This window comes from Trichomonas vaginalis, chromosome V, assembly GCF_026262505.1.
Source record: "Trichomonas vaginalis G3 chromosome V, whole genome shotgun sequence".
NCBI classification, from domain to species: Eukaryota; Parabasalia; order Trichomonadida; family Trichomonadidae; genus Trichomonas; species Trichomonas vaginalis.
In genome coordinates this window covers 21,487,345-21,510,539 of record NC_067207.1, presented here as the reverse complement: position 1 = coordinate 21,510,539, position 23,195 = coordinate 21,487,345, and the positions used below count along the sequence as shown (strand labels likewise).

General features: G+C 34.6%; 7 protein-coding genes and 3 pseudogenes across 10 annotated transcripts, besides 6 other annotated features; 6 read left to right on the top strand and 4 right to left on the bottom strand.

The window, feature by feature from the left end:
- Positions 1-2,333: 2,333 nt before the first annotated feature.
- Positions 2,334-4,495: a mobile genetic element.
- TVAGG3_0378600 lies at positions 2,544-3,200 on the bottom strand (annotated as a pseudogene). The gene has a single exon. A coding segment is annotated over exon 1 (657 nt).
- A 319-nt stretch (positions 4,496-4,814) lies between the features above and the next one.
- On the top strand, positions 4,815-6,740 carry TVAGG3_0378580 (regulation of choline O-acetyltransferase protein; the record flags this gene model as incomplete). Its single annotated transcript, XM_051232019.1, has 1 exon — positions 4,815-6,740. One exon carries the CDS (start codon positions 4,815-4,817, stop codon positions 6,738-6,740), a length of 1,926 nt encoding a protein of 641 aa, XP_051101749.1.
- Positions 6,741-6,912: 172 nt separating this feature from the next.
- Positions 6,913-9,078: a mobile genetic element.
- TVAGG3_0378570 lies at positions 7,123-8,565 on the bottom strand (annotated as a pseudogene). Its single transcript has one exon. A coding segment is annotated over exon 1 (1,443 nt).
- A 320-nt stretch (positions 9,079-9,398) lies between the features above and the next one.
- Positions 9,399-11,324, top strand: TVAGG3_0378550 (regulation of choline O-acetyltransferase protein; the record flags this gene model as incomplete). The annotated part of the gene is made up of 1 exon (XM_001299873.2): positions 9,399-11,324. The coding sequence occupies one exon, from the start codon at positions 9,399-9,401 to the stop codon at positions 11,322-11,324; it is 1,926 nt and encodes a 641-aa protein (XP_001299874.2).
- A 172-nt stretch (positions 11,325-11,496) lies between these two features.
- Positions 11,497-13,116: a mobile genetic element.
- TVAGG3_0378540 (MULE transposase domain-containing protein) lies at positions 11,707-12,270 on the bottom strand (the record flags this gene model as incomplete). Its single annotated transcript, XM_051232018.1, has 1 exon — positions 11,707-12,270. One exon carries the CDS (start codon positions 12,268-12,270, stop codon positions 11,707-11,709), a length of 564 nt encoding a protein of 187 aa, XP_051101748.1.
- Positions 13,117-13,245: 129 nt separating the features above from the next.
- Positions 13,246-14,173: a mobile genetic element.
- A 470-nt stretch (positions 14,174-14,643) lies between these two features.
- Positions 14,644-15,554: a mobile genetic element.
- A 1,377-nt stretch (positions 15,555-16,931) lies between these two features.
- On the top strand, positions 16,932-17,294 carry TVAGG3_0378500 (uncharacterized protein; the record flags this gene model as incomplete). Its single annotated transcript, XM_051232017.1, has 1 exon — positions 16,932-17,294. One exon carries the CDS (start codon positions 16,932-16,934, stop codon positions 17,292-17,294), a length of 363 nt encoding a protein of 120 aa, XP_051101747.1.
- Positions 17,295-17,311: 17 nt separating this feature from the next.
- Positions 17,312-17,557, top strand: TVAGG3_0378490 (serine threonine-protein phosphatase family; the record flags this gene model as incomplete). Its single annotated transcript, XM_051232016.1, has 1 exon — positions 17,312-17,557. One exon carries the CDS (start codon positions 17,312-17,314, stop codon positions 17,555-17,557), a length of 246 nt encoding a protein of 81 aa, XP_051101746.1.
- Positions 17,558-17,561: 4 nt separating this feature from the next.
- On the bottom strand, positions 17,562-18,146 carry TVAGG3_0378480 (uncharacterized protein; the record flags this gene model as incomplete). The annotated part of the gene is made up of 1 exon (XM_051232015.1): positions 17,562-18,146. One exon carries the CDS (start codon positions 18,144-18,146, stop codon positions 17,562-17,564), a length of 585 nt encoding a protein of 194 aa, XP_051101745.1.
- A 402-nt stretch (positions 18,147-18,548) lies between these two features.
- Positions 18,549-23,034: a mobile genetic element.
- TVAGG3_0378470 (keratin-associated protein family) lies at positions 18,822-19,814 on the top strand (the record flags this gene model as incomplete). Its single annotated transcript, XM_051232014.1, has 1 exon — positions 18,822-19,814. The coding sequence occupies one exon, from the start codon at positions 18,822-18,824 to the stop codon at positions 19,812-19,814; it is 993 nt and encodes a 330-aa protein (XP_051101744.1).
- TVAGG3_0378460 lies at positions 21,373-21,955 on the top strand (annotated as a pseudogene). Its single transcript has one exon. A coding segment is annotated over exon 1 (583 nt).
- Positions 23,035-23,195: the final 161 nt, after the last annotated feature.

Genomic DNA, 23,195 nt, shown 5'->3' with positions numbered 1-23,195 from the left:
AAATAAATAACAAATAAAAAATCTTTGTATTGTTTTTATTCCTTATTTTAGCAAAAAGTATAATTAATATTTTTGACACTCAAAAACCTCTGATGCGCTTTCAATTTTCTGACGACTACACAAAAATCTAATCAATTATTTTTTAATAATGAATAATTATCAAAGGATATTAAAAATAAGCATTTTTATTAAATGCCATAATTCAATTATATTGAATGCAACTCAATTCAAATTTATCATATGTTCTTACACCTTTTTGCTTCAGCAGTTAACTCACAAGTATTCACATGTATGCATGATATTTACACGAATCAGCAACTTCGTTCAAGTGAACCAGAATCATTGCGAAATCTTCGGGATGAATCAACTTCAACTCCAGAATCAAATCAAATGAAAATCAATTTAAATGTAATCCAAAACTTCATCCTGCAACATATAATTTGAGAATTGATTTCGAATGCAAGGAATTGACAATGAAGTAATCAAGAAAACATTCAATTATGTAAACGATTTTCTTAGTAAACGTATTAATGTTACTGATCGTGCAAAGTTTAGATGATGATTTTGATCTCGTTATTGATGTAAAGGCTGAATCATTTGAAAAAGGTTCAAATGGCCTTGCATTTGCACGTTCTACATACAATCATCCCACAACTGGCAGACCGACACATGGGGAAATTACACTTAATTCAAATAAGATACCATTTGAGGCACAAACACTAGAATCGGGTGATAGACAATTCATTTTAACGGTTATTCACGAATTAAATCACATTCTGTGTCATTCAGTAGCTCGTTATTTAATAAATGGCAACCTTATGGAGAAACAGCCACAATTGTCCACTATACCGATTGGCAAGGTAAAGAAATATCTAAAGGCGAATACGAAAGCTACAATGATAATAGGGTTCCACATATGTACGTCAGATCTCCATGTTTGACAGAATGGGTGAATAATAGATTCAAAGTAAAAAATGAAACACTCATCAATATCGGCCTTGAACTTGAAGACTCAGGCGGTGGCGGAACAGCTGGTTCCCATCCAAACGAAAAACTTTTCTTCACAGATCTCATGCAAGGTAGAACATACGGTCCAGGCTGGCTTTCACCAATCTTCTACAACACATTGTTAGATACCGGATGGTATGTTCCATCCAAAAACCTCATGGAAGACCTCATTTACTTAGATGACCACATCAATACAAAGATCCACGTAAACGAGTCAATTCTTTTGAAACCACCACAGCATTCTATTCCTCTTCCATACCAATGCCAATCAACCTCTCTCCAGGCTTGCTTCTACGATTACACATGGACAGCACATGCTCACTTGTTCAATGGAACGATCCAGGAAAAGTTGAACCGGAAGACATGAATAAAAAAGACTGGTACAATCCAAACGGACAATCACTTGTCGGCCAGGATAACATGCTTGATTACGCAAACTTAGTTCTTCCATGGTATTCATGCAGATCAACAGGTGACAATGGTTTGAAGCGTATGGTTGAGTTCGAACCAGACTACAACTACTCCAAGTATGGTGAAGCATTCTTACCGAACTCAACATGCGCAATGTCCACACTTCAACAAGGTTTCACAGGCAGCTTGCTTTCAACATCAAGATGCTACGAAGCATGGTGTGGTACAGATCACAGAGTCAGATTGATTGTCAACGGTGAAGAGTACTACTGCAAGAAGATGGTCAACAAGCCAAGTTCTCTGGTTTCGCAGGCTCCATTACATGCCCACCTGCCGCTCAAGTCTGCGCAAACAGAAAATTAAAAGAGATATTTGGTGTTACATCTCTCTTCCCAGATCGTGGACCAATCGATGGACAGAACTTAGTCGCCATCGTTGGTAACAATTATGATAATTACCAAAATGTCACAATTACACTCGGTACAGTTCCTTGCGAAATCAAGGTTTACAAGGATAACTACATCCTTTGCAAGCTTCAAAAGCCAGATGATAATACACAGAAGTTAATCAGAGAGAAGTCTAATATATTGAAGCAGACACTTGACACAAACACTGAAAAGAATGAGTACAGAATGTTCAAGGCATTCTACGTTGTAAAGTCTACAAATAATAGAACTAACACTACTTATCCAGATTCATACTACTTCACAAAGAGGAAGTATGACACAGGAATGAAGGACTAAAAGAGTTCAATCTTTTTCAATATTGAAAAAGTTGAATATAATTTTTTTCTCTAATTATTTAGTATTATATATCGATCTATGCCTTTATTTGGGTGTTTAATGCTTTATTTATTAAGTGCACGAATTGTATTCATCATGAAAAATTTGAAATGTTAAATTCATTTTCCTATCGAGTGGGGGACAAACTCGCCCATTGTCACTTTTCATTAACCTTAAACTTGTAATTTTCATTATTTTAATTAACCTTATTTCTTTCCCAATTCCTGATTTATTTTATTCACTTACTATTAAAAGTCACATTTTAATAAAATATAATAATTTATTTATAGCATTTTTTACTATACTGTAATAAAAAATTAATTATAATAAATTAAATGTTTATTAAATCAAATGTTTTCTTTGCAATAATATTTTTAATGTTGAGTAAACAATGTTGGGATCAAGTGTATCATTTTTCAGACCTTTCTGAACAGCTTCAAGCATACTGATGCATTCGACTTTTTTAAATTGTGTCATTTCTTCGAAATCTCTTGTGACTTTTTTGATAACTTTAACACTTCTCTCTGAATCCAGACCTTTAATTTGCAACTTAATCAGGAATGAAGGAACAACACTGGAATATAACTCGATGACAAGTTCATCGAGTCAAAGATTTCGCCTTTCTGGGAAGTACTGGTGCTTCAAAACCTTGAAATGTGATTCCGAGATGTTGTTTGTTCCATCTCCTTCATTTCTATAGCGAAGCATCCACCTGTCAAGATGATGGCGCCACTGTCGGTCAAAGTATTCACGGGCAGCAGGTTCCTCATTTAAAATTTCTTCTAAATTGTTGTAAACTTCATCAGGATCAATTTCTTCCTCTTCAGAACCAAAGACCAATAACTTCATTAAGTTATAGAAAGTTTCGAAGTTGGAACGATCTTGAAACTTTTCAGCCTTTCTCATGACAGCGCGCAACACATGAACGCCACACCAAATGATCTGGCATAAAGGGATGGCTGTTTCAACAGCATTTGTGATTTGAGGTGCGCAGTCCATTGAAAAATAAGATGGTTCGCGATTGATGGAGCCAAAATATGCTGTGAGAAACTTGTATATTTTCACTTGTGTCGGGCCAAACGAAAAATACAAAAACGGAAAAACAATTGATTCCGCGAATTTGCCAGTGACGGCATAAAATGGTATGCGAGAGCGCAAGAGCTTATAAGTGGAATCAATGTGATAAGTTTGTATTTGATGTGAAAAAGCATTTGCTTCGAATGGGGCGTAATAGAAAATCATACGATCTGGCTCGTGAATAAACTCGATGAGATCATCCGGAGAATGACTCTTAACCATGTCGACAAAAATTGCAAGAGATGTAACATCATCCGCTGAGAAACGGGTATTGATTGCATGAAGGCGTTTAGAAAACTTTTTTAAAGCATCTGTAGATTGTTGAAACATTTCCGGAATGATCCCACTATCAAATGGGATATTAAGATCTTTGAAACACCTTAATTGTGTGTAAACACGGTCTTGATTTGATTCAAAATATCTTGTTAAATAAGATCTATAAAAATATGATGTAATTTGTTGTGATTTGTTTGGAAAAGGGCAGAATGATTGTGGGTGTTAATACATTTTCGTATGTGGTACTTGTCATCGGGAAGTGTATCAACAAGGAAGCGACATGGACAATTCGGCCACTTACAATTAATTTGGATTTGATTTCTTTCTTTCCTAGTTTTATATGAATAACTACAACCTGCTTGGATTTCTTGTTGCACTCCATACTTAAGCAACTCGATATATGTGAGTTCGTGATCTTGGATCTGCATTAAAATGAAATGATTTGAAAGAATAAAGAATTTTGAATATATTGGTCTTATTTTGATAAGCTTGGTCGTGTTTTGAATAGCTTGGCCATCTAATTCAATTATGATCTTTGAAAATTAGGTGAAATAAAACTAAACATAAATGTAAAACTAGGGATATGAAATTTTGGTTGTACACCACTTGTATGTGCCGGATACCATTGTGTCAAATTTTTTCTGAAATTAACTTTAAAAGTACTAAGTAAGATCATGAGATATAGCAATATATGTTTAAACCAACTTATATTTTGGTTGTACACCACTTGTATGTGCCGGATACCATTGTGTCAAATTTTTTCTGAAATTAACTTTAAAAGTACTAAGTAAGATCATTTATTTTTGCATAATATAATGCCAATATGGTTTCTTTTGATTTTATTTCATTTATAAGCAAATCAGATTTACCCAAAAACTCCACTCCATAAGCGTTCATTTGCTAAATTAAAAAGTGACAATGGGCTAGTCTGTCCCTTTCTCTTTTCCTATCTCTTGATCAAAGATAGTAAGTGAATATAAATAAAATTTATAAATAATATAAATTTGACTTTTTTTTGAAATAAATAACAAATAAAAAATCTTTGTATTGTTTTTATTCCTTATTTTAGCAAAAAGTATAATTAATATTTTTAGACACTCAAAAACCTCTGATGCGCTTTCAATTTTCTGACGACTACACAAAAATCTAATCAATTATTTTTAATAATGAATAATTATCAAAGGATATTAAAACATAAGCATTTTTATTAAATGCCATAATTCAATTATATTGAAATGCAACTCAATTCAAATTTATCATATGTTCTTACACCTTTTTGCTTCAGCAGTTAACTCACAAGTATTCACATGTATGCATGATATTTACACGAATCAGCAACTTCGTTCAAGTGAACCAGAATCATTGCGAAATCTTCGGGATGAATCAACTTCAACTCCAGAATCAAATCCAAATGAAAATCAATTTAAATGTAATCCAAAACTTCATCCTGCAACATATAATTTGAGAATTGATTTTCGAATGCAAGGAATTGACAATGAAGTAATCAAGAAAACATTCAATTATGTAAACGATTTTCTTAGTAAACGTATTAATGTTACTGATCGTGCAAGAAGTTTAGATGATGATTTTGATCTCGTTATTGATGTAAAGGCTGAATCATTTGAAAAAGGTTCAAATGGCCTTGCATTTGCACGTTCTACATACAATCATCCCACAACTGGCAGACCGACACATGGGGAAATTACACTTAATTCAAATAAGATACCATTTGAGGCACAAACACTAGAATCGGGTGATAGACAATTCATTTTAACGGTTATTCACGAATTAAATCACATTCTGTCATTCAGTAGCTCGTTATTTAATAAATGGCAACCTTATGGAGAAACAGCCACAATTGTCCACTATACCGATTGGCAAGGTAAAGAAATATCTAAAGGCGAATACGAAAGCTACAATGATAATAGGGTTCCACATATGTACGTCAGATCTCCATGTTTGACAGAATGGGTGAATAATAGATTCAAAGTAAAAAATGAAACACTCATCAATATCGGCCTTGAACTTGAAGACTCAGGCGGTGGCGGAACAGCTGGTTCCCATCCAAACGAAAAACTTTTCTTCACAGATCTCATGCAAGGTAGAACATACGGTCCAGGCTGGCTTTCACCAATCTTCTACAACACATTGTTAGATACCGGATGGTATGTTCCATCCAAAAACCTCATGGAAGACCTCATTTACTTAGATGACCACATCAATACAAAGATCCACGTAAACGAGTCAATTCTTTTGAAACCACCACAGCATTCTATTCCTCTTCCATACCAATGCCAATCAACCTCTCTCCAGGCTTGCTTCTACGATTACACATGGACAGGCACATGCTCACTTGTTCAATGGAACGATCCAGGAAAAGTTGAACCGGAAGACATGAATAAAAAAGACTGGTACAATCCAAACGGACAATCACTTGTCGGCCAGGATAACATGCTTGATTACGCAAACTTAGTTCTTCCATGGTATTCATGCAGATCAACAGGTGACAATGGTTTGAAGCGTATGGTTGAGTTCGAACCAGACTACAACTACTCCAAGTATGGTGAAGCATTCTTACCGAACTCAACATGCGCAATGTCCACACTTCAACAAGGTTTCACAGGCAGCTTGCTTTCAACATCAAGATGCTACGAAGCATGGTGTGGTACAGATCACAGAGTCAGATTGATTGTCAACGGTGAAGAGTACTACTGCAAGAAAGATGGTCAACAAGCCAAGTTCTCTGGTTTCGCAGGCTCCATTACATGCCCACCTGCCGCTCAAGTCTGCGCAAACAGAAAATTAAAAGAGATATTTGGTGTTACATCTCTCTTCCCAGATCGTGGACCAATCGATGGACAGAACTTAGTCGCCATCGTTGGTAACAATTATGATAATTACCAAAATGTCACAATTACACTCGGTACAGTTCCTTGCGAAATCAAGGTTTACAAGGATAACTACATCCTTTGCAAGCTTCAAAAGCCAGATGATAATACACAGAAGTTAATCAGAGAGAAGTCTAATATATTGAAGCAGACACTTGACACAAACACTGAAAAGAATGAGTACAGAATGTTCAAGGCATTCTACGTTGTAAAGTCTACAAATAATAGAACTAACACTACTTATCCAGATTCATACTACTTCACAAAGAGGAAGTATGACACAGGAATGAAGGACTAAAAGAGTTCAATCTTTTTCAATATTGAAAAAGTTGAATATAATTTTTTTTCTCTAATTATTTAGTATTATATATCGATCTATGCCTTTATTTGGGTGTTTAATGCTTTATTTATTAAGTGCACGAATTGTATTCATCATGAAAAATTTGAAATGTTAAATTCATTTTCCTATCGAGTGGGGGACAAACTCGCCCATTGTCACTTTTCATTAACCTTAAACTTGTAATTTTCATTATTTTAATTAACCTTATTTCTTTCCCAATTCCTGATTTATTTTATTCACTTACTATTAAAAGTCACATTTTAATAAAATATAATAATTTATTTATAGCATTTTTTACTATACTGTAATAAAAAATTAATTATAATAAATTAAATGTTTATTAAATCAAATGTTTTCTTTGCAATAATATTTTTAATGTTGAGTAAACAATGTTGGGATCAAGTGTATCATTTTTCAGACCTTTCTGAACAGCTTCAAGCATACTGATGCATTCGACTTTTTTAAATTGTGTCATTTCTTCGAAATCTCTTGTGACTTTTTTGATAACTTTAACACTTCTCTCTGAATCCAGACCTTTAATTTGCAACTTAATCAGGAATGAAGGAACAACACTGGAATATAACTCGATGACAAGTTCATCGAGTCAAAGATTTCGCCTTTCTGGGAAGTACTGGTGCTTCAAAACCTTGAAATGTGATTCCGAGATGTTGTTTGTTCCATCTCCTTCATTTCTATAGCGAAGCATCCACCTGTCAAGATGATGGCGCCACTGTCGGTCAAAGTATTCACGGGCAGCAGGTTCCTCATTTAAAATTTCTTCTAAATTGTTGTAAACTTCATCAGGATCAATTTCTTCCTCTTCAGAACCAAAGACCAATAACTTCATTAAGTTATAGAAAGTTTCGAAGTTGGAACGATCTTGAAACTTTTCAGCCTTTCTCATGACAGCGCGCAACACATGAACGCCACACCAAATGATCTGGCATAAAGGGATGGCTGTTTCAACAGCATTTGTGATTTGAGGTGCGCAGTCCATTGAAAAATAAGATGGTTCGCGATTGATGGAGCCAAAATATGCTGTGAGACAAACTTGTATATTTTCACTTGTGTCGGGCCAAACGAAAAAATACAAAAACGGAAAAACAATTGATTCCGCGAATTTGCCAGTGACGGCATAAAATGGTATGCGAGAGCGCAAGAGCTTATAAGTGGAATCAATGTGATAAGTTTGTATTTGATGTGAAAAAGCATTTGCTTCGAATGGGGCGTAATAGAAAATCATACGATCTGGCTCGTGAATAAACTCGATGAGATCATCCGGAGAATGACTCTTAACCATGTCGACAAAAATTGCAAGAGATGTAACATCATCCGCTGAGAAACGGGTATTGATTGCATGAAGGCGTTTAGAAAACTTTTTTAAAGCATCTGTAGATTGTTGAAACATTTCCGGAATGATCCCACTATCAAATGGGATATTAAGATCTTTGAAACACCTTAATTGTGTGTAAACACGGTCTTGATTTGATTCAAAATATCTTGTTAAATAAGATCTATAAAAATATGATGTAATTTGTTGTGATTTGTTTGGAAAAGGGGCAGAATGATTGTGGGTGTTAATACATTTTCGTATGTGGTACTTGTCATCGGGAAGTGTATCAACAAGGAAGCGACATGGACAATTCGGCCACTTACAATTAATTTGGATTTGATTTCTTTCTTTCCTAGTTTTATATGAATAACTACAACCTGCTTGGATTTCTTGTTGCACTCCATACTTAAGCAACTCGATATATGTGAGTTCGTGATCTTGGATCTGCATTAAAATGAAATGATTTGAAAGAATAAAGAATTTTGAATATATTGGTCTTATTTTGATAAGCTTGGTCGTGTTTTGAATAGCTTGGCCATCTAATTCAATTATGATCTTTGAAAATTAGGTGAAATAAAACTAAACATAAATGTAAAACTAGGGATATGAAATTTTGGTTGTACACCACTTGTATGTGCCGGATACCATTGTGTCAAATTTTTTCTGAAATTAACTTTAAAAGTACTAAGTAAGATCATGAGATATAGCAATATATGTTTAAACCAACTTATATTTTGGTTGTACACCACTTGTATGTGCCGGATACCATTGTGTCAAATTTTTTCTGAAATTAACTTTAAAAGTACTAAGTAAGATCATTTATTTTTGCATAATATAATGCCAATATGGTTTCTTTTGATTTTATTTCATTTATAAGCAAATCAGATTTACCCAAAAACTCCACTCCATAAGCGTTCATTTGCTAAATTAAAAAGTGACAATGGGCTAGTCTGTCCCTTTCTCTTTTCCTATCTCTTGATCAAAGATAGTAAGTGAATATAAATAAAATTTATAAATAATATAAATTTGACTTTTTTTTTGAAATAAATAACAAATAAAAAATCTTTGTATTGTTTTTATTCCTTATTTTAGCAAAAAGTATAATTAATATTTTTAGACACTCAAAAACCTCTGATGCGCTTTCAATTTTCTGACGACTACACAAAAATCTAATCAATTATTTTTAATAATGAATAATTATCAAAGGATATTAAAACATAAGCATTTTTATTAAATGCCATAATTCAATTATATTGAAATGCAACTCAATTCAAATTTATCATATGTTCTTACACCTTTTTGCTTCAGCAGTTAACTCACAAGTATTCACATGTATGCATGATATTTACACGAATCAGCAACTTCGTTCAAGTGAACCAGAATCATTGCGAAATCTTCGGGATGAATCAACTTCAACTCCAGAATCAAATCCAAATGAAAATCAATTTAAATGTAATCCAAAACTTCATCCTGCAACATATAATTTGAGAATTGATTTTCGAATGCAAGGAATTGACAATGAAGTAATCAAGAAAACATTCAATTATGTAAACGATTTTCTTAGTAAACGTATTAATGTTACTGATCGTGCAAGAAGTTTAGATGATGATTTTGATCTCGTTATTGATGTAAAGGCTGAATCATTTGAAAAAGGTTCAAATGGCCTTGCATTTGCACGTTCTACATACAATCATCCCACAACTGGCAGACCGACACATGGGGAAATTACACTTAATTCAAATAAGATACCATTTGAGGCACAAACACTAGAATCGGGTGATAGACAATTCATTTTAACGGTTATTCACGAATTAAATCACATTCTGTCATTCAGTAGCTCGTTATTTAATAAATGGCAACCTTATGGAGAAACAGCCACAATTGTCCACTATACCGATTGGCAAGGTAAAGAAATATCTAAAGGCGAATACGAAAGCTACAATGATAATAGGGTTCCACATATGTACGTCAGATCTCCATGTTTGACAGAATGGGTGAATAATAGATTCAAAGTAAAAAATGAAACACTCATCAATATCGGCCTTGAACTTGAAGACTCAGGCGGTGGCGGAACAGCTGGTTCCCATCCAAACGAAAAACTTTTCTTCACAGATCTCATGCAAGGTAGAACATACGGTCCAGGCTGGCTTTCACCAATCTTCTACAACACATTGTTAGATACCGGATGGTATGTTCCATCCAAAAACCTCATGGAAGACCTCATTTACTTAGATGACCACATCAATACAAAGATCCACGTAAACGAGTCAATTCTTTTGAAACCACCACAGCATTCTATTCCTCTTCCATACCAATGCCAATCAACCTCTCTCCAGGCTTGCTTCTACGATTACACATGGACAGGCACATGCTCACTTGTTCAATGGAACGATCCAGGAAAAGTTGAACCGGAAGACATGAATAAAAAAGACTGGTACAATCCAAACGGACAATCACTTGTCGGCCAGGATAACATGCTTGATTACGCAAACTTAGTTCTTCCATGGTATTCATGCAGATCAACAGGTGACAATGGTTTGAAGCGTATGGTTGAGTTCGAACCAGACTACAACTACTCCAAGTATGGTGAAGCATTCTTACCGAACTCAACATGCGCAATGTCCACACTTCAACAAGGTTTCACAGGCAGCTTGCTTTCAACATCAAGATGCTACGAAGCATGGTGTGGTACAGATCACAGAGTCAGATTGATTGTCAACGGTGAAGAGTACTACTGCAAGAAAGATGGTCAACAAGCCAAGTTCTCTGGTTTCGCAGGCTCCATTACATGCCCACCTGCCGCTCAAGTCTGCGCAAACAGAAAATTAAAAGAGATATTTGGTGTTACATCTCTCTTCCCAGATCGTGGACCAATCGATGGACAGAACTTAGTCGCCATCGTTGGTAACAATTATGATAATTACCAAAATGTCACAATTACACTCGGTACAGTTCCTTGCGAAATCAAGGTTTACAAGGATAACTACATCCTTTGCAAGCTTCAAAAGCCAGATGATAATACACAGAAGTTAATCAGAGAGAAGTCTAATATATTGAAGCAGACACTTGACACAAACACTGAAAAGAATGAGTACAGAATGTTCAAGGCATTCTACGTTGTAAAGTCTACAAATAATAGAACTAACACTACTTATCCAGATTCATACTACTTCACAAAGAGGAAGTATGACACAGGAATGAAGGACTAAAAGAGTTCAATCTTTTTCAATATTGAAAAAGTTGAATATAATTTTTTTTCTCTAATTATTTAGTATTATATATCGATCTATGCCTTTATTTGGGTGTTTAATGCTTTATTTATTAAGTGCACGAATTGTATTCATCATGAAAAATTTGAAATGTTAAATTCATTTTCCTATCGAGTGGGGGACAAACTCGCCCATTGTCACTTTTCATTAACCTTAAACTTGTAATTTTCATTATTTTAATTAACCTTATTTCTTTCCCAATTCCTGATTTATTTTATTCACTTACTATTAAAAGTCACATTTTAATAAAATATAATAATTTATTTATAGCATTTTTTACTATACTGTAATAAAAAATTAATTATAATAAATTAAATGTTTATTAAATCAAATGTTTTCTTTGCAATAATATTTTTAATGTTGAGTAAACAATGTTGGGATCAAGTGTATCATTTTTCAGACCTTTCTGAACAGCTTCAAGCATACTGATGCATTCGACTTTTTTAAATTGTGTCATTTCTTCGAAATCTCTTGTGACTTTTTTGATAACTTTAACACTTCTCTCTGAATCCAGACCTTTAATTTGCAACTTAATCAGGAATGAAGGAACAACACTGGAATATAACTCGATGACAAGTTCATCGAGTCGAAGATTTCGCCTTTCTGGGAAGTACTGGTGCTTCAAAACCTTGAAATGTGATTCCGAGATGTTGTTTGTTCCATCTCCTTCATTTCTATAGCGAAGCATCCACCTGTCAAGATGATGGCGCCACTGTCGGTCAAAGTATTCACGGGCAGCAGGTTCCTCATTTAAAATTTCTTCTAAATTGTTGTAAACTTCATCAGGATCAATTTCTTCCTCTTCAGAACCAAAGACCAATAACTTCATTAAGTTATAGAAAGTTTCGAAGTTGGAACGATCTTGAAACTTTTCAGCCTTTCTCATGACAGCGCGCAACACATGAACGCCACACCAAATGATCTGGCATAAAGGGATGGCTGTTTCAACAGCATTTGTGATTTGAGGTGCGCAGTCCATTGAAAAATAAGATGGTTCGCGATTGATGGAGCCAAAATATGCTGTGAGACAAACTTGTATATTTTCACTTGTGTCGGGCCAAACGAAAAAATACAAAAACGGAAAAACAATTGATTCCGCGAATTTGCCAGTGACGGCATAAAATGGTATGCGAGAGCGCAAGAGCTTATAAGTGGAATCAATGTGATAAGTTTGTATTTGATGTGAAAAAGCATTTGCTTCGAATGGGGCGTAATAGAAAATCATACGATCTGGCTCGTGAATAAACTCGATGAGATCATCCGGAGAATGACTCTTAACCATGTCGACAAAAATTGCAAGAGATGTAACATCATCCGCTGAGAAACGGGTATTGATTGCATGAAGGCGTTTAGAAAACTTTTTTAAAGCATCTGTAGATTGTTGAAACATTTCCGGAATGATCCCACTATCAAATGGGATATTAAGATCTTTGAAACACCTTAATTGTGTGTAAACACGGTCTTGATTTGATTCAAAATATCTTGTTAAATAAGATCTATAAAAATATGATGTAATTTGTTGTGATTTGTTTGGAAAAGGGGCAGAATGATTGTGGGTGTTAATACATTTTCGTATGTGGTACTTGTCATCGGGAAGTGTATCAACAAGGAAGCGACATGGACAATTCGGCCACTTACAATTAATTTGGATTTGATTTCTTTCTTTCCTAGTTTTATATGAATAACTACAACCTGCTTGGATTTCTTGTTGCACTCCATACTTAAGCAACTCTGTAATGCATGAAAATTCGGTTCAATTCATTTTTGACACTTTACATATCGGATGTATTATCTAAGAATTATATTATAAAATAATAATTTTGTGTTTTATAAGTTTATTTGTATAAATTGATTCAAAAAAATGGAAAGACAAGAAGTGGATCTGCCAAATGAAAATCAGATTTATATTACGGCATATCTTGAATATTCTATTGGCAAAAAGACAGCAGACCAAGTTGCAAAAGATTTGCACATAGGTAGAAAAAAATTATTATTAAAATGGCAAGAACTTGGTTTAAATCCAAAAAAGCTCGGAAGACCAGAAACTCCTCTTAGAACAGATTTGTTACCAACCATTCACGAAATAAAAGCTAAGTACAATCTAGGTTATAAAAAAGTTTTAGAGAGTTACATACATGATGACACAGTTTCATTTCACGATATGCTTAAATTATACGAAAAAGAGAATCTTTTCAAATTTCGGCGAGATCCAGAAAAAATTGATGAACATCCAAATCAGTATGTTTCCCAATACGTAAATCAGCAATGGCATACTGATTTAAAAAGCTTCAAAGAAGAGACAAATGGTACCAAGCATACTTATCATTTAATTGCCTTTATCGATGACAGATCTCGTTTTTGTATTTATTACGAAATTCTTCCCGATAAAACAATGAAATCAACTTCAAAAGCTTTACAAAATGCTATCGACTCTATCAAAATTATTCCATACGAACTTTTGACAGATAATGGATGCGAATTTACAGGAAAGGACTTCAAAAACGTTCTTCAAGTAAATGGCATTCAACACCATCGGACAGAACCTTACACACCACAGTTAAATGGTAAAATAGAACGTTTTTGGCAAACAATCTTTTCGGCTCGCCCAGATTTTATCGAAATAAGAGAATTTTTACCTCACGCAATAAAGAATACAACACAGTATGGGTTCATACAGCTCTTAAAGATCTTTTCGGTGGAAAACCTACTCCAAAATCAATTTGGGACCAGGGTCCTAAATGGACAAAGGACTTAAACCCAAATCCTGAGTTCGAAATACAGCCTCGTAACTAAAAATAAAGTAAAAATACGAATAAACATTTTATTATAATTTAAATAATTTTTTTATTCATAAAGTAATACGATATATAGCTAAGCTATGTAAGGATATTCTGATGCTGAGAGTTTAAGAACTTTAAATTACGTATAGAAAAAAAATTCATTTAATATTTTGTAACATTTTTTAAATTGATAGATAGTTAGATTTTGTAGGGGAAGGTAAGATTCTTTGTGGTAATAATGGTCGTTGAAATTAAAATGAATGTAAGATTTGTGGAGAAATTGTATAAATTTGCATAGTGTTAGATTCAGAATAGGAGCATATGAGCCAGTGATTGTGTCTAATGTTTTTAAGGTGCTAATTGGAAGTAGAAAAGAAAAAAATTTGTTGCAATAACATCATATTGCAAAAAAGTTTTTAAAATATGATGTATGAATAAGAGTATGATTGGTATAGATTTGGGTTGTATAAATGTGATTGAACAATTGTTAATGGAAAGTTCAAAAACTTGGGTGCAATCAGTTCTGATTGCACCCAAGTTTTTGAACTTTGTATAAGGAATTGTTGGCTATGATGTACTGATCATGAATCAGTACATCATAGCCAACAATTCCTTCGCAAACAGCGGGAAACTTTGTCTGAATAGTTTAACATTCAGACAAAGTTTCCCGCTGTCAGAGAGGGAATGGAAGGGTAAGAGGTATATATTCATAATGTATACCTCTTACCCTTTCATTCCCTCGAGAAAGTTCAAAAACTTGGGTGCAATCAGAACTGATTGCACCCAAGTTTTTGAACTTTGTATAAGGAATTGTTGGCTATGATGTACTGATCATGAATCAGTACATCATAGCCAACAATTCCTTCGCAAACAGCGGGAAACTTTGTCTGAATAGTTTAACATTCAGACAAAGTTTCCCGCTGTCAGAGAGGGAATGGAAGGGTAAGAGGTATATATTCATAATGTATACCTCTTACCCTTTCATTCCCTCGAGAAAGTTCAAAAACTTGGGTGCAATCAGAACTGATTGCACCCAAGTTTTTGAACTTTGTATAAGGAATTGTTGGCTATGATGTACTGATCATGAATCAGTACATCATAGCCAACAATTCCTTCCCAAACAGCGGGAAACTTTGTCTGAATAGTTTAACATTCAGACAAAGTTTCCCGCTGTCAGAGAGGGAATGGAAGGGTAAGAGGTATATATTCATAATGTATACCTCTTACCCTTTCATTCCCTCGAGAAAGTTCAAAAACTTGGGTGCAATCAGAACTGATTGCACCCAAGTTTTTGAACTTTGTATAAGGAATTGTTGGCTATGATGTACTGATCATGAATCAGTACATCATAGCCAACAATTCCTTCCCAAACAACCCGAAATTTGTCTGATTCCACACTAATTTTATTAATTTATCTAAACTTTTATCCTCGTCTACAATTTAATCATCAATAATTATTTCTTGTTCTATTTCACTATTATATAAGGTCAGGTATGAGGGGCTTCCAGGGGCTGCGCCCCTTCTAGCCCTGAAGATGTTTAGTATAAATGAAGTTTATATTCGGAGGGCTTCCAGGGGCTGCGCCCCTTCTAGCCCTAAGAAATTTTGCCCAAGACCCAAGAGGAGGACCGAACCCCAGCCGACCAGCCGGTGACAAAACCAAAACCGTTGTTATTTACATCATATTAATGGTGTCACTTTTTAATATATCACTTTTGTGTCGCTTTTCACAAATTATATATGTTTTCATGCTTTGTCACTTTTCTGTCACTTTTCGGGTAAAAACATTTTTATTATTATATATAAATGAATTTTACAAAACCACCGTTACCGTTCTTTGGAAATAAGAGTAGATGTAAAGATATTATATTGAGAGAACTTAAGAAACTACCGAATGGTCTAACATTTGTAGATTTGTTCGGTGGAAGTTTCTATATATCCCATTTATGTCATACAATATTCCCAGACTCAAAGATTATATGCAATGACTTCGACAACTATATGGACCGTCTCAAACATATTCCAGACACAAACAATATATTGAAAGAGTTAAAAGAAAAGATACCTATAGGTAAGATGGAACGTATACCATTAGATAAGAAAAATATTGTGAGAGAGGTTTTGAAAAAAGCAGAATATATAGACTGGAATAGTATATCTGCTAGACTATTATATAGTGGTGCTATAAGAGTTCATGACATTGAAACACTTATGTCAAAAGTTTTATATCTTAACTATACAAATGTTTTCAAAGAGGACATAGAAAAATATATTGAGGGTATAGAGTTTGTGAGATGTCATTGGACAGAGTTGTATGAAAAATATAAAGACAAGGAAAATGTTTTCTTTATAGTGGACCCGCCGTTCTATAACACATGGGATTTTCAATACCAAGTAGACTGGACTTTGAGAGACTCTTTAGAAACTTTAGACGTTCATATACATAACCATCCATGCTTTTACTTTACATCCGATAAAAGTGGTTTGGAAACCGTTATGAGATGGTTAGAGGACATACATGACTATGAGTTTATATATGACAAGATAGAATATGAGAGAGGTCCTATAAACTGGAGAAAGTGTCACAATAAAGAAATTTTATTAGTAAGTAAATGTGGTTTGAAATCGGATTGTTAGTTTTAGGTTTTTTCCATTGTGTCATTTATTTATTTGACGTGGCAGAAAAGTACAGAGAATATGAAGATGAACCAATGCCTGCAAATGTTCAGTATATGTACTCGTAAGAGATATTTTTATCTAATATTAAATGGACGCACAGAACTTAGCGAATGCACAGCAACCTGGACAACCAAACCCAGAGAATATTCCAAATGAAGTTAGAATACAAACTGCAATGGCAAACTATGGTCAAGTGCCAACAGATGTACAAATGCAAACTGCCATGTCAAATGACGCTGCGTTAGGTTTGCCACCATGGTATGCAAATATGAGATGGAAAGAGTTTTATACAAACCCTGAAGTGGGATATAAACAACTTTATGCAGATGACGCGAACACAGGAGTTGACCCAGAATATGTTTTCTACCAGAGGAGAAACAGAATGTATGAGCTCCAGTTAAAGAATGCTATGGAACTCAACAGGAAACGCAAAAGACTAGGCGGACATTAGATTTTTACACGTAGTAAATGGATTTCTTCAGTAGTATTGGAAACTTCTTCAGAAGAGTTGGAAGAGGTATATGGAATGGCGTCAAAACCGTAGGAAAAGGAATTTGGAACGGAGTCAAAAATATTGGTAAAAGAGTAGGTCAGTTTGTTGGTATTATACCTAAAGACCCTGAACCAGAAGAACAAGCTCCTGTTATACAACAGCCTGAACCTGCACCACATTCTAGTTGGCAACCAAATCCAACACCACAACCGGTATATTAAAAAGTTATATTTTTATCGTTCGATAGTAGTTGTATATGAAACTAAGTTCTAAGTAAAACGCATGGTATAATGGAATTATTCTTTTTCTTCCATCTGTAGGAAACCATACTTGAAAGTCTGAAATACTTCCACTTGGTGGTTCGTATAACTTTGTAGGTTTTTCGTAAAAGTCATTTGCCAAGCATAAGAAAGAGTTTTGGGCGCCAGAAAATGAAGCATGAACTATCACAGCATCTTGGTCGAAAACATCTTTAAATAAATATGGTTCATCTCTTGCATATCGACTGTAAATATTTGCTAAAGGAAGTTCGACTTTCTGATTTAACATTCTTTGCAAATAATACCATGACATTGCAGTGAATTCTGTATATATTTGTTCGTCTTTATTTGGATTGTTTTCGTAGATTTGAAATGACACTTGTGAATTTTGTTTGTCATATACAATTCTCACATAAAGTGTGCTCTCGGTATTTGCATATTCATCAGCATATTTTGCATAACATGAATTTATTTTATCTTCTATATTTTTTAACGCAGTCTGTAGAGAAGATGAAAGGTCAACTTGTATTAGCTCAATTTCTTCCCACATTTTTCGTTTCCCTTCAGATATATAATCTATATGAAACCTTACAATAAATGGAAAACTTTTATCTTCTACAGACACAAATTTTATTCTACGAAAGCCAATAGCTTTTGTGACGGATGGGTCTCTTAACCATCTTAATGGGTAGTCAAAACGATAGCCTTCATGCTTTATAGTATCTAAGTCAAACTTTTGACCGACATTAGTAAAAAGTTCATCTAATGGTTTAGTTGTAGCAACTCTTGAATTTTCTTTTTCTATTGGAAGCATATTTTATCTAGAATAAAAATGTCGAAAGATATTGCTTCCATAAGAGAAATACAACACAACCGACAACTCATTATGCAAGCTCTAAATAAGAACACAACAAACTTTTCAAACTATTCTAAGATATCTGAGTCATTGAAAGAAGGAAACTTAAAACTGACATTAAACCCAATGACAGATGAGTTTCTGTTTCAAGACAATAAGAACCATACTGTCTGTATAAATCCAACAAAAGGAACTTTAAACGAGAAACCTATAAATGAACTTCTTTTGAAAGCAGATGTTGACAACAAAGCTGACAAAGAATATGTAGACGATGCAATAGCAAAAGAAGAAGAAAGAGCTAACAATGCTTATGCAACAAAAGAACATACTCATCCTGAACTAGCAGACAAAACATATGTTGACAATAAAATGTCAAGTGAAGTGACAAGAGCTGAAAACGAATATTCTAAAAAGACTCATACACATTCTATATCTGATATTACAAACTTAAACGTTAGCCTTGAAAAGAAAGCGGATAAGGAATATGTGGCTAGTAAGTTAGAGAAGAAAGCAGATAAGGAATATGTGGATAAAAAAGATAATGAAATTAAAGAAAGGGCTGAATGGTATCATGAATGGACATCGAAGATTTTAAAAACTAAAGCTGATACAGGATGGGTTTCAGGATGTTTAGACCTTAAAGCAGATAAAACTTATGTTAACGATGAGTTAGATAAAAAGGCTGACAAGAACCATACACATAAATCCTTCACTACTGTTAGAGCAGACGACATAATACTGAACTTTGACCTTGGTTCAAGTGCACCTTTAGAGAATCCAAGTACAAGCGTAAAAGATACACTAAACAGTTTAGATAACAGTTGCAGGAACATTGAAAGTCATGCCAGAAACTTTGAAGCACATGAACTACCCGCAATGTTAGATAAGAAAGCAGACAAAACAGAGCTTCAAACATTAAAGACAGAAATGCTTCAAACATTATATCCTATAGGCTCTATTTATACGTCAATGAACTCTACCAGACCAGAAACAGTTCTGGGTTTTGGAACTTGGACTCAAATAGTCGACAGGTTTTTGTATTGTGCAAACTCTTCAAAGGAAACAGGTGGAAGTAAAACGATTTCAGGTGAAAATTTACCTGCACACAGTCACTACATAGATTTAAGTACATCTCAAGCAGGTTGGCATAAGCATAGATATTGGGATTGGTCAGCAATGACAAAAGGTAAAGGATATGATGTTAAAGACAACGTTAAGTTTGCTATAAATTGTTACTGGAGTAACACTGAGGGAGGAGGAAACCATACACATCACGTTTCAGGATATACACAAACAACGGGACAAAGTAAAGAATACATGCCACCTTACATGACAGTTTACGCATGGTATAGAATTGCTTAGTCGTCATTTTCAACTTCTTTAGCATATTCGTCAGGAGTTGTCTTATATTTGTTAGGAACTGTCTTTGAAAGTATACCACCTTGAACTTTGACAAGTTTGAAACGAGGTCTGGCAATAGTAGTTTTATCTTCTGCTTGCAGTGTGTACATTTTGCCATGTTTGCCTAAAACTTCATAATATTCTCTTGTATACTTTCTTCTATTCTTACGAACACGAATGTGAGTACCTGTCGAGTTCCCATTGTTGTCATAGTCAATAGTATTTTCATATGGGTCGCGTTTAGGTATTTCTATTTTTACTTTGTTACCTTTCTGAAGTTTGAAGCCCGGCATTCTTTCTTGTTTGTCTCTTTTGACTAAATTATTAAATATATAGTCTTTCTCTAAGTCAGGTTGTTTTTCATTTCTTCGGGGGAGTGGTTTCCCAAACCTTTTGTTTACGGTTATTGTAAATATTTAAAACTTGTCTCATCTTTGCCATGGAGAAGTGTCTATACTTGTCGTCATATGACATTTCATTTGCTTCACCACCTTGTGGTTGGTTTAAGTCTTAACATTTTTATACATCCGTCAATGACACCAAGACAGAATGGTTTTGGTCGACAATGAAATATTGGTTTACATTTTTTGAACGCAGATAGTTTTTAATATCATCTGATTTGAAAGAACTTTCACAGTCAGATGTCAGTTTTGTTGGATGGTATTTGTCAACGAATATTGTCAAAGCAGTTTTCACATCTAAAATATTTTTGGACCATAATGGTATGGCTTCACAGTATCTTGTGTTTTGACCAACAAATATTAGCCAGTATGGTGGTCCATCTGTTCTAACTCTCGGAATGTTTTCCAAGATATCCATAAACCAAGCATTTGGTGTTGAACTAAAGATTTTTATCATGAGTGCTTTCTTTGTCGCTTTAGAAACATAGGGGTCCTTGTTTGGATTCGTCATTTTTTACCCTATAAGAAATGGGTTTATTTGGCGCATTAGCAGGAGTTGCATCCAGATTTTTGCCCGCAGTGGGAACAATAGCCAGATGTATTTGGGGTTGGAAGGAAGATTTTGAGTACATTAGGTATACTTAAAGAGAAAGCACAACCTATTATACAAACTGTACAGAAAGGTTGGGATGTAGCACGAGATGCAACAAATCTTATTCCAAATCCTGAAACAAGAGGAAAAGTTCAAGGATGGATGGACAATGTAGGAAGACAAGCAGGAAACTATTATAACAAAGCAAATGACTACTATAACCAAGCAGGACACTATATGGACCAAGGTGAAAGATTCTTTAACAGAGGATATAACCATGCACAACAGTGGGTAAACAATAACCAACCTCAACCGCCTCAAACGTGGGGAATGTAAAGTTTTTTACTGATGAAAAATGAACAATACAGCATTGAGAAAATAAGTTCAAGATGGATTTGTCGGCTTCCAGCAGTTACACCACGTGTTTGTAAAGTTCTTCCTATACCTCAGGAAGTTTTAGACCGACTTAAAAAACCTAAACAACCAGTTGAAAACAAACCAAACTAAAATTTTTTACTGAGATGAAATGACCGAAGAAGTTGAAACGGTAGATTTGACACCACAAACAAAAAGTTCGAGAACCATTGTCAAAACCTGTCAAAAACTTACAGATGAAGAGAAAAATTCAATAATAGAAAGTGCCAGGTCTGGAAATAAAACCCTAACTATAAAGTCACTTTTCATAAAAATGGAACGGCTAGTATCTCAAAAAAGAAACAGACTCTCACAAATAAAATATTGAAGTCTGAAGGAGCTTTCGAGACAACAGATGGAAAAGTTTACTTCACTGACAACAGTTTCATTATAGAACATCTCATTGACTTAGAGTCGAAATATTCTAAACTTTACAACAAACACAAAAAGTTGAAAGGAAAACAAAAACAAATGGCATATGATATTTATGAAGATGTTGACGACACAACTGTTCTGCAAGTGAAGTAAAGTCAGAGGAACCGAAAAGTGACGAAAAACCGATAGAAGAAGAAAAACCAAAAACTGAAGATAAACCAAAACCAAAGTTTAGTTTGGAAACTAAACCAAGTCAACCTTCATTAGCTGGTATGGGTTGGCGTCAAAGACTTATGGCAGCAGGTGGTTATGTAAAGTAAAGAAAAAAAATATTTTTTTATTTTATAAAAAATGCCCCCATATAGAATGGATAGAAAGTCTTCTAGAATAAAGCAGAGTTACAAAGATATGGTTGGAGAGTTTCGAAGAAGTTTAAATATAGGAAGGGAAGACCCATAAAAGTCTATGACAAATTGTCTGGTCTTCGCTACGAAATGGATTTGGAAACAGCACGTGCAAATTATCCAAACAGACTAGAGAGGTTAGAAGAAGAACGTCTTATGAACATGCCTTTCGATGTTAGTGAACCTCAAGTTGAAGACACGACGGCTTTGCCAGATTCTACTGGAAACATGACGAACAATTGCATCCTTTGAGAAGAAAAAAAGAAAAAGGTGAAACGCACATGCTCCCATGGAAAGAACAAGATATGCATATGAAAAGTATCGTGAAGTTAGAAGTCAAATTACATCTGGTCGAACCTTTACAGTAAACTTTGACGAAGGAAAGACAAAGAAGAAGCTTCATGGAGTACTTGCTGCAATTCAAGACGGAAATAAGAAAGGACACAATCTCAGATTGACCATAACAGATTGGGATGGTCACATTTACTATGCACATGGCAATGAACAAACAGCCGCAAAAACTTCTTGACGCTTTCAAGACTACAAAGAGAGAACAAAATGGTTGACTCCGACTCAGACATTTTGAATGCAATTGAAGAATTGCAAGTGTCAAGTTCGAATGGTACCACCTAACCCCTCAAGCAGTCAGACAACATGCTGGATACTTCCCCTTCATAAATAAGTCTGACATTGACTTGACAAGGTATGGAATTTACAATTCAATTGAAACAATTGTCAACGAACCTTGCATTCTTACATGTATCAGGAACTCTGGTCTTGTTACAGATGAGAAGATGAAGTATCTTGAGTCATGTGTGAAGACAAGGTACATTCTAGAGGTCAATTGGCAAATTGCACCGTTTGGCAAATGTCAATATCCGAGTCAACATACCTTACAGCTAAAGGTTCTTCACAACGACTATGTTGTTGAGTTCAATTTACCATGGTTGAAGATTGTAATTGTCCACAACCACTTCATGTTGAACGAAAGTCTTACAAACCCATTGTTCGGAAAAGGCCAAGTGCAACATTGTCAGAGCTGTAAACATTCTTTTCGAAAAGGTTTGTTGGAACCAATTCCAGATGACAAGCTGACAGAAACTTTTGTACCAAAGACGAAACAAACTTTCACTGTTAGTTAGTATGGTTATCTTGG